Here is a 10,967-nt window from a genome sequence, read left to right on the forward strand (position 1 = left end):
GCGTATTTGCTGATTGATGTGCTCAGTGAACGTTAGCTTCTTGTCTAGATGTACCCCTAGGTATTTAGCCTGGTTGGTCCAGTCTACTGGGGTGTTTTCAATTGTAATTTCGCGATTTGGTACACTTCTTCTGTGACTAAACATTACAGCCTGTGTTTTGTCTGGATTTAGGGCTATTTTCCATTTTATGCACCATCTTTGGAATCTGTTTAGTGCTCTTTGCAGATGATTAGCTGCATGATCCGGTGGTAATAAATTTGTACAAACTTTGAGAATTTCACGTTTTTATTGTAGTAAACTTAAAATAAATGCGATATAATTTCTAAAGTAAATGAATGTCTGCGTTCTTCAGTAGGTGGCAGTGGACTGTGTCTTTTATGGTACGCGATGCGACCGGTACGGGGGGAGGGACGCGGTAGAAACGGAGCATCCTTCGTCTTGCTGTCACGTGTTTTAAACAGGCCCGGTTTTGGCACTAACATAGAGTCCCGGCCTTGAAGCACTGTAGGGGTTCGAAAAAAAATAAGCTAGTTCGGCAAAACACAAATTTTGGTCACGGCACGTTTCAATTCACTGGTAGCAGTCTTTACGGTGACGGCTTGAATGACTTGATCATCGCCAGTGTGTAGTTTGGAAATTCGTCCTAATTTCCATTTTAGTGGTGGGACTCCATCTTCTTTAATGAGGACCATAGCGCCAACGTTGATTAATTGTGGAAAATTTGTCTTCCATTTGAGACGGGCTTGTAAGGAGGATACATATTCCTTGGACCACCTGGTCCAAAAATGCTGCACCATAGATTGTAGTCGTTGAAACCTTGAAAGTCGGTTTTCAGCCACATCATGTAACTGGCGATCGGGTGGCGCCATCAGGTTATCTCCAATCAGAAAGTGTGCGGGTGTGAGAGGAGTTAGATCATTGCGATCGTGTGAAAGAGGACAAAGAGGACGGGAATTGAGGCAGGCTTCTATCTGACACAATACTGTATTAAATTCTTCAAAAGTTAATGAAGCATTGCCCAGTACCCTTTTTAAATGTTGTTTTGTAGATTTAATTCCAGCCTCCCAAATGCCCCCGAAGTGAGGAAATTTGGGAGGTATAAACTTCCACTGAATACCATCTTGTGATAAACCATTTGCGATGCTATTCGCGTTACAAGAAAGAAATTTGTTTAATTCGTTGTTAGCTCCTACGAATGTAGTCGCATTGTCAGAATGTATTTCATTGCATTTACCACGTCTCGAAGTGAAACGACGTAGACATGCCAGGAAGCACTCAGTTGTGAGATCACTGACTAACTCTAAGTGCACAGCCTTTGTGGCGAAGCACACGAAAAGTGAAATGTAAGCTCTAGTTGTTTTGAAATTTCTACCCTTACGATCACGTAGTAGGAATGGGCCACCATAGTCTAAACCAGTTATCGAGAAAGGCCTAGAAGGAGTGACGCGAGAAGCAGGAAGATTTCCCATGAGGTGTGATTCAGGTTTGGGGTTTACCTTAAAACATTGTATGCATTCGCGAACCACACGTTTCACCAGGTTGCGTCCTCCTAGAGGCCAAAATCTCTCTCTCAGAACTGATAAGAGAGCTTGTGGTCCAGTGTGTAAAAGTCTAATATGTTCAGAGCGTGCTATGATAATTGTAAGGTGACATTTTAAAGGGAGAATAATTGGATGTCTTTTATCCAAATCAAAATTGGAGTGTTGTAGTCGACCTCCAACACGTATTACCTTGTGTGTGGTGTCGAAGAAGGGATGTAGGGATAATAATTTACTCCTTCGATTAAGAGGTTTAGAAGAAGATAACTGGAGGTATTCTTCAGATAAATGGTAACGCTGTACCACACGAATCAAAAAGAAAAGCGCTTGATGCTGTTCAACGACCGTTAGAGGACCAAGCTGTCTAGAGGAGATCTCATGAATTCTAAGATTGTTCATATATCTTAAAACATAAGCGAATATACGCTGTAATTTAAAGAATGAAGAATGTTTGTTGATCAACTCAATAATGTAAGTGTCGAATATGTTGACAATGTTGACAAGAGAAAAGTTCGTGTTTCGAACTTCAGGAAGGTTTTCAGTAAGAATCATAGAAGATTGTTGAGTATTGTTAGTTGGCCATTGAGATTCAGTTTGAATCAACCAAGAAGGTCCATGAAACCAAAAATTTGAGGAAGCTAAGTTAGAAGGTGTCATACCACGTGTCAGTAAATCTGCAGGATTGTCCTTAGTATTTACATAACACCATGAAGTGACATTCGACAGTTGCTGAATGGTTGCCACTCTGTTAGCGACAAAGGTCTTCAATATATGTGGGGATGAATTGATCCATGATAGACATATTGTGGAATCAATCCAGTAGTAAATGTTTTGGAAATCAAACTCACAAGAAGAAGTTACGTTGCTAACAAGTTGTGCCAGTAAAACAGCGCCAGAAAGCTTCAATCGTGGAATAGTTAAAGTTTTGAGGGGAGCGACCCGTGTTTTGGCACAGTACAAGTTGGAAGTAAAATTTCCCAATGTATCACATCAACGTATGTATATTGATGCACCGTAGGCGTGCTGCGAAGCATCGCAGAACCCGTGCAGTTCCACTGTGGTTGGGTTTGGACAAGACACTTGTCGTGGTATTTTAATAGAGTTGAGTAATTGTAATTGAGAATGATATTTAGACCAAGTCGTGTATAAGTCAGCAGGTACAGTTTCATCCCATGATATTTTGAGCTTCCAAAGCTCTTGGAGTATGATTTTAGCAGTGACAGTGACTGGTGATAGAAGTCCAAGAGGGTCGAAAATCTGTGCAGTTGATGACAAGATTTGTCTTTTTGTAATTCTGAAAGGAGGAGTTAATCCACTGATCGAGTATTGTAGGCAATCGACGTTGGGATTCCAAAGTAAACCAAGTGTTTTGGTTTGGTCACCTTCACCAATGTGCAAAGGGGTTTGGTTGGAATTGGACAATGAGGCTGGATCATTTGAGATCCATTTTCTCAATGGAAATCCGTGACGTAGAAGTAGACTAGTGATTTGTTCTTTAATTTGTATGATTTCATTTACAGTTTCTGCACCTGTTAGGAGATCGTCAACATAAAAATCGTGTAAAATGATATTAGATATTTTAGGAAAACTATTCATGTTTCTATGAGCGACTTCTTGAAGTGATCTAATGGCAAGAAACGAGGCAGAAGCTAATCCGTATGTCACAGTGTTTAAGGTGTATACTAGAATGCTATCATTAGCGTTAAAACGCCATAGAATCTTTTGAAGGTTGCGTTGAGATTCTTGTACCAGTACCTGACGATACATTTTTGCTACGTCCGCGCTCAAGACGTAGTTGTGTTTTCTAAAGCGCAATAATATGTAAAATAAGTTGTCTTGTACGTTTGGACCGACCATCATAAGGTACCATCATAAGTGAGACACCGGTCGAACTTTTAGCTGAACCATCAAAAACGACACGAAGTTGTGTAGTAGTAGATTCAGCCTTAAGCACACAATGATGTGGAAGAAAGAAACCGTTTTTGTCATCTTGATCTTCAGCCAAAGACATGTGCCCAAGATCAATGTATTCCTTAATGAATTGATGGTATTGTAACCGCATATCATTGTTTTTAAGCAATTTATGCTCCAATGTAAAAAATCTGTTAGTTGCTGCAGTTCTGGAATCTCCAAATTCAGAAATTGATTTTTTGAGTGGAATTGTGACGATAAAACGTCCATCTGCGTCTTGAGTTACATTTTCTTTGAAATGTTGTTCACAGTAGTTTTCTTCGTCAGAAAGAAATTCAGTTTTTGGATATTCTTCTATTTCCCAAAATTTGGAAAGTTGTGTATCCAAGTTGTTTGTTACAGAACAGTGTAAACTTGTATATGTGTTGGTTTTGGTGTGTATAGGTCCAGATATTAGCCAACCTAACTTGGTTTTTTGTAGGATGGGTAGATTACGACCCAGTTTAATTTGCCCTATGCTTATTAGATCCCAGAATATATCTGCTCCTATCAGTAAGTCAATAGGAGCAGGTTTGTTAAACTCAGAATCAGCCAAAGTAATATTTTCTGGAATGCGTAGTTTGTCAGTACTAATTGGCAAGGAAGGCAAGTTATCTGTAATGCGAGTTAAGACAACACAAGTTATACGTCTTTGAAAATTGTTGATGTTGGATTTGAAAAGTAAAGAAATGGAGTAGGTATGTAACCTTAGTTTACAGTTGATTTATTCCGGATATGGAAGTATCAATTTGAGTTTTAGGCAATTGTAGAATATTGGAAAGTTTCTCAGAAATGAAGTTTATTTGGCTTCCACTATCAAGAAGCACTCTACACTGATGTGGATTGTTGACGTTGTCAAACACCGTAATGCAAGCAGTTGAAAGGAGTGTCTGAGGTGGTGAGGAAATACTACTTGTCAAGCTGACAATCTCATTCGGTGTGCTAGGAATAGATCCAGTGTTGTTTTTTGACGTGCTCTGTGTAGCTTGGATCTGCTCCTTGTCATTATTCTGAAAATGAAGTGAAGTGTGGTGTACTTTCCCACATTTTCTGCAACCAGAAGATTTGCAGTTTCGTGTTACATGATTAGTACCTAGGCAGTTGATACATAATCTCAAACGTTTCGCAGTATTTAATTTTTCAAGAGGTGTTAGTTTCAAAAATTTGTCACAGGTGTACAAACTGTGACTTGCATTGCATAAAGTACAATTGGTTGTAGTGGTAGAAACAAATGATCGTGTTTGCCTATGTGGCTGTTTCGATGCAGTGTCGTCCTGATGTTGAGTTATTGAGGATAGGATACGACAGCGCTCTTCCAGGAAAGTAAGTAAATGTTGTAAAGTTGGGATGTTTCTAGCATCAGTGCGCGATTCCCAAGCTCGTTTAGTAGTGTTATCGAATTTATTAGTGATAAGGTATATGATTAAATCATCCCAATGTTCAGTAGGCCGTTGTAGCACTTCTAATGCGTTCAAGTTCTTCTCGATTCCGTCGCGAATTGATGTTAAGCCGTAATAAGATTCTTTTGTTAGAGTGGGTAAATCAAAAAGAGCCTTAATGTGATTTTTAATAAGAAATTGTTTGTCTTTAAATCGATCTTTAAGTAGCTTCCAAGCAATGTCATAATTCGCGTCACACAATTGTAATGATTTGACCTTGTCTGCTGCTTTTCCTTGTAGGGAAAGCCGCAGGTAGTGAAATTTCTGTACTTTAGACATAGACGAATTTTCGTGTATAATGGATGTGAAACTATCTCTAAAGAAAAGCCACTGATCAAAGGACCCGTCAAAAGTAGGAAGGGATAACTGAGGCAAGCGAATGTTTGAGAAGCTACTTTCTGAAGAGCTAGTACTATCATTATTATCAACTTTATTTGTGTTCATGAAGGAATTCGTTAGTTTTTTGGTGGCTGCAATGATTTTGTAATAATCGTTTTCAAATTTCTCTCTCTCGCGAGAATGAGCATCACAATTAGCATCATAGTTCTTATCTTCTGCTTCAATAGTTGATTGAGCTGTGTTGAAATCGTCTAGCAGTGTTTCAGCTTTATTTAATCGCTGTTGTAGTTCGTATAAATCGATTTCATCACATTCCAAATCTTTAATAGTGTTAAAATAATTACTAAAACGAGTGAGACTTGATTTAATTGAAGTACGATTAGTTTTAGCACAAGCCATTTTAAATTTGTATAATTGTGACACCCCGTATATATGTATTTCAGTGAAAGGAATAAAAATATATCGCTATAATATATCTTATGTTTAAAGGAAATATAACAATTGTTAATTGATATATATTTGTATAATTGCGACACCCTGTATGTATGTATTTCAGTAAAAAGAATAGAAATATATCGCTATAATATCTTATGTTTAAAAGAAATGTCAGAATTGTTAATAATTCTATGTATGATTGTAATAAATACTGTGCCGGTATTGCTTCTAAGATGAATGTAACAGTCAAATAAGTAAAATTTCAAATTAAAATATAAACACCGGCAAATATCGTTAAAAATATTGTCAGATAGAAACAGGAATGAAATGTTAAAGGGGAATCAATTGTGATACACACTATCTATCCGTAAATATTATTCACTAACCTGTATTGGATCTGTTGTGGATCTCTACGTATCGCCGCTTCGCTTGTCCAGCCAAGGTCAACTGCTGTCTCGTCTCAAGTTGTTCGTTAGAATAAATGTAGGAACTTCTTCGAATCTAATTGTTGCAATTTGCCGATATCAAATCGGGTTTAAACACTAGTTTGTATCAAATCTGGATCGAAGAACCAACTTTTATGGTAATAAATTTGTACAAACTTTGAGAATTTCACGTTTTTATTGTAGTAAACTTAAAATAAATGCGATATAATTTCTAAAGTAAATGAATGTCTGCGTTCTTCAGTAGGTGGCAGTGGACTGTGTCTTTTACGGTACGCGATGCGACCGGTACGGGGGGAGGGACGCGGAAGAAACGGAGCATCCTTCGTCTTGCTGTCACGTGTTTTAAACAGGCCCGGTTTTGGCACTAACATCCGGGTTTCTCCAGCTAACAGCTATTGCTGTGTCGTGAGCGTAAAGACTCAACAGAGAGCCTGGCTCTTTTGGCGTGTCGGCCTCTGAACCTTCTGTTGGCAAGATATGACGCAAGAAGGCATGTCATCGCCTCACTGTAACCAAATTCATTCATTTTATAGATGAGTCCATGGTGCCTGACTCTGTCGAAGGCTTTGCTGACGTCCAGAAAAGCTGTAGCTGTGTACATTTTTTCATTAAATCCTTTGGTGATAAATTCTGTAAGTCGTAGTACCTGTAATTCACAGGAGTGTTCGCTTCTGAACCCGAATTGAAACTCTGCTATGGTTCCTAGCATTTGTGATTCTTCATTGAGTCTTCTTAGTATGACTCTTTCCGCTATCTTGCTTATAGATGATAATAAGCTGATAGGTCTGTAATTTTGCTGAAATGTGCCGTTTTTACCAGGTTTTGCAATCATTATTACGTGTGCCTCTTTCCGCCTATCTGGGAAATATCGTAGTTTTAGCATGCTGTTTATTATGTTAGTGATATAAACAATAGCTTTTGTTGGTAGATTTTTCAGCGCCCTGTTTGTGATGTTGTCGGGTCCTGGGGCTTTTTTGGCATTTGTCATTTTTATAAGTTCCTTTATTTCTTCGGGAGATGTATGTGTAATACCTATTCTGCCCTTTTTCCTTCTAAGTCTTCTCGCTGCTCTTTCTACCTCTTCTTCAAAGTCTATGTCATCGTCGAGGTGTTCGTTGTTTCTACACGCCCTTTCTAATTCGCCCTTCATGACTTCGGCTTTGTCGATTTCCGTATAAACAATCCCGTTTACTCCGTGTAGGGGAGGTATGGGTTTCTTGTCCTTTCGGAGGATTTTAGATAACTTCCAGAAGGCGGATTTGTTAGGATTTAGCTCATCGATATAGGAGTCCCAGCTTTCATTTCTATGATTTTGAAGTTGTTTTTTCACTTCCCTGTCTAGCTCATTTGCAATCCTTTTGTCTTCTACCGTTCTTGTGCGGTAGGCTCTTCTTCTTTTCCGGTTTTTCTCTTTGATTAGGTTTTGAAGTTCTATACTTATATCCCTGAATCTTCCTTTTTGTCTTGTGATTGTTTCGGTTTTGGAGCTGGCATCGATAGCATTGTTTATTGCTTGTTCTAGTTTTATTACACTATCTTCTGGTTCTGTAATATTATTAATTGTTGGGATGTTACCGATGTTCTCGCTCACAATTCTTCTGAAGTTTGGCCAACTTGTCTTCTTTCTGTTGTGGGGCTGCAAATAGTTCAATTCTAATGCACCCAGGGTCAGGACGATTAGGTTATGTGTCGAATCGCCTTCATTTAGAGAGTGTATCTCGTATTGTTGACCCACGTTGTGTAGGATTGCAATGTCAAGATACGTAGGGAGTTTTCCGTGGAAACATGTCGGTTCTGTTTGTCCGATGACATGGTTGTTCGGTCTGTTCTCGAGATGGTTGCAGAGATATCTTCCGTTTCAGTTGGTCGTCCTGTCAAACTAATTGGGAGATCTAGCATTTAGGTCTCCAATAATTATAGTTGGCTCTTCTGAGTTCAGTATTAGGCTCAAATCTTTGTTAAAAATCGGATCATGTGGTCTGACGTAAGCTGACAATAATTGTGGCTTCCATTGTCACCAGTCAGTCTGGTATTGGGATGTGCTCGTGTTCGAGTCCCTTTTTGACTAATATAGCTGTTCCTCCTGATAATGCTCTATGATCCGTTCTATAGATATCGTAGCCTGGAAATTTTGTTTTTTTCCTTTCCACTAGTTTGGTTTCTTGAAGGGCTACAATATCGAGCTCTAATCTGTTTATTATTTTATCCAGAAGGTTGATCTTTTTGAATATTCCGCCGGAATTCCATGACCCAATGCGCAGATCTTCGTTTTGGTTTGCTAACATTTTCGGACGGCTTTTCCAAATGCAGTCATCATTTTTGTTGCTTTGTCCATCATGGACATCATTTCCATCATTTTGTTATTATACTCTGTATGGAAGTTTGCGATGAGGGTAGCTGCGTCCTGTACCGACACTTCTTGTGGTTGTGCTGGAGCTTCTGTGGTAGTTTCAGCGGATTTTTTCGCTGCCTGTGCTTAGCTGACTCCTTTGTTGATTGGAGCGCTGTTTATGGGTCTTCCTACCGGTCTTATTGGGGCAGGCGTTTTCTTTTTGGGGGCCTTAGAGCATCCTCTATAATTTGCTGTGTGCGCTTCACCACAGTTTGCACATTTGGGGTCGGTTTCCCGGCTTTTCTCACAGTCGTTACTGATGTGGTTTTCTCCGCATTTTACACATCTGGATCCGCAATGGCAAGCCTTTGAGCTGTGATAGAACCCTTGACAGTTATAACACTGTAGGGTGTCTTTTGTGATTTTGAATTCATCCTCCACATAGATGCGCATGTAGCATATATCAGATATTTTTTTAATTTTTGCAACGTCTTCCTCTTTGAGGGTGACGATGAAATGTGGCAGTAGTTTTTTATCAGCTTTTTTGGAGATCATATTAATCACCCTTGTTGCTTCTATTCCTTTATTGTATAGTTCGTCTTTAATTGCTACTGTGCTAGTAGTAGCAGATAGCCCTTTTATAATGACTCTTTGTAGTTTATCGCTATCTATGGGATATGCGATGAATTCTACTTTTGGAGTGTGTTCTTCTAGGATGTGTACCATTCCTAGGTAATCTTTTCTAGTTTTTGTGTTAATAACAATAGATCTGCCTGATCGTGCAAACTTATTGACTGATATTATGCCTTGGTTGGCTGCTCTCTGCAGGATTTTTTGGTGTTCTCCTACAGTTTTTAGAATTATCGCCGGTGGTTTCGCCTCTTTTACTATTGGCTCTTTTACTGTAGGCTCCTCGCTTCTTTGCGGTGAGTCTTTTGCTACGTCGTTTTCTTTTTCAACTTGGCTATTTTTGCTCAAGTTATTTTGGGCAGTTTTCTTTTTCTGGCTTCTTTCATGAGCCTCTTTCGCAGCCTTGTTAAATTCGTTTTCTTTCCGCTGATTTATTATCTGCGTCTGCTTTTCGGCGACGCCTATTTTTGTTTTCACACTACTGTCTGATTTCTCAGTAGTGGCGCCTGTCTTTTTTCCTTTTTTGTTTTGGACTTGTGTCCAACCTGCAGGTTCTTTGGTTGTTATAATTCTTTCTGGCTCTTTAGGCTTGCCTTTGCTACCGGATGGCTTTGCGGGGGGAGGTGAACCGATTCCTAGTTCAACTAGCTTTACAACGTCGTTATCGAGGGAGGCTTTCCACGAGTCGATCTCCATTATTGACTCTTCTTTCTCCTTGGCTGCTGTTAATGCCATTATATGTTGTACAAGATTTTGTATCTCCTTGTCCTTTTCCTTATTTTCGTTTCTCAGCTCAGTCATCTGAGCGAGAAGGTCTTGGATTTGTTTATTCGCCTTTTCCTCGCGGATACGGCTTTCTTCTTTTAGAGATTTGATCTGTTCCGTCAGTACATTGACCGACCTTAAAAAAAGCTCATTGGCCTTTTCCCTTTCCGCCATTTCTCTGGCCTTTTTCTTTACTTCTTCGTCTTCCGGAGAGTCTTCTTTGGGCCTTAGCCTTTTCATTTTCTTGCCGATTTCGGGCTCGGCTTCATTTTTGGCGACGTTGTCCACGACGGGTGGTGTCTCTACTACAGTTGGGGGCGGGGCTTCGCGCGATTCTGCGGCTGGGCTCGGCTCTTCGTCGATGGCGTCCATCGTATTAACATCGTCATCGGTGTCGATTTCGCTTTTTTCTTCCTCCGACTCGGGCAGATAAGAGTCATCGTCAGAAGATATCACGATTTCTATGTCATCGATCGCGGGATTAGTCGATTCAATAAATTTATTATATAGCTTAATCGAGCTGGCATCAGAGGGGTTTAATGATTTGGCTAAATCATTCTCTTCTTCTTCTTGTGTTGTCACCTGCGTGACAACACTTTCTGGGGGGGAAATATCACTCATATTGCCGTAAGACAGTGAACAAATAGTTCATAAGATATAAGAACATTTTACTTAGACGACTCTGTTTTTTTTTCACCGACTGACCGCTGTCAGTACGGCTTACTGGGTGCCGTCCCAGGTACCTCGCGGTAGTTCACTCCCTGTATTCACAGTGAGGGATCATCTTCCTGTTTCTCACACCTCAGGAGCAGGGGCCGTTTCTGTCCGACCTTGTCAAATGTCAAGGCCTTACAGTGTCATCCCTGACGACACACTGAGGTGATCCCGAATTCTTCGCAAACGCGAAGCTATTATAGCCTCCGCGAGGAGATTATAAAAACAGCTTCTCGACGGTTTAACTAGTAACAACCTCGCATCCGCTTTTCGCTAATATGTAGGACAAGGGCCAATGCCACACTCGGTGTCTTACCCACCGGGAGCTGAAAAGCTCCGTTAACAATAGGTCAGTCGCCCCCACCTAAGCACGCTTCTC

General features: G+C 40.0%; 3 protein-coding genes across 3 annotated transcripts; all 3 read right to left on the reverse strand.

The window, feature by feature from the left end:
• Positions 1-527: 527 nt before the first annotated feature.
• Positions 528-2,195, reverse strand: LOC140444462 (uncharacterized). The gene has a single exon (XM_072536218.1). It carries the CDS (start codon positions 2,193-2,195, stop codon positions 528-530), a length of 1,668 nt encoding a protein of 555 aa, XP_072392319.1.
• Positions 2,196-2,528: 333 nt separating this feature from the next.
• Positions 2,529-3,305, reverse strand: LOC140444463 (uncharacterized). Its single transcript, XM_072536220.1, has one exon. It carries the CDS (start codon positions 3,303-3,305, stop codon positions 2,529-2,531), a length of 777 nt encoding a protein of 258 aa, XP_072392321.1.
• A 37-nt stretch (positions 3,306-3,342) lies between these two features.
• On the reverse strand, positions 3,343-5,665 carry LOC140444464 (uncharacterized). Its single transcript, XM_072536221.1, has 2 exons — positions 4,321-5,665; positions 3,343-4,103 (listed from the first exon to the last, which is right to left on the reverse strand). The coding sequence occupies exons 1-2, from the start codon at positions 5,663-5,665 to the stop codon at positions 3,343-3,345; spliced, it is 2,106 nt and encodes a 701-aa protein (XP_072392322.1).
• Between the last annotated feature and the right edge of the window lie 5,302 nt (positions 5,666-10,967).

The sequence above is a fragment of the Diabrotica undecimpunctata genome, chromosome 6 (assembly GCF_040954645.1).
Source record: "Diabrotica undecimpunctata isolate CICGRU chromosome 6, icDiaUnde3, whole genome shotgun sequence".
In the NCBI taxonomy this organism is placed as follows: domain Eukaryota; kingdom Metazoa; phylum Arthropoda; class Insecta; order Coleoptera; family Chrysomelidae; genus Diabrotica; species Diabrotica undecimpunctata.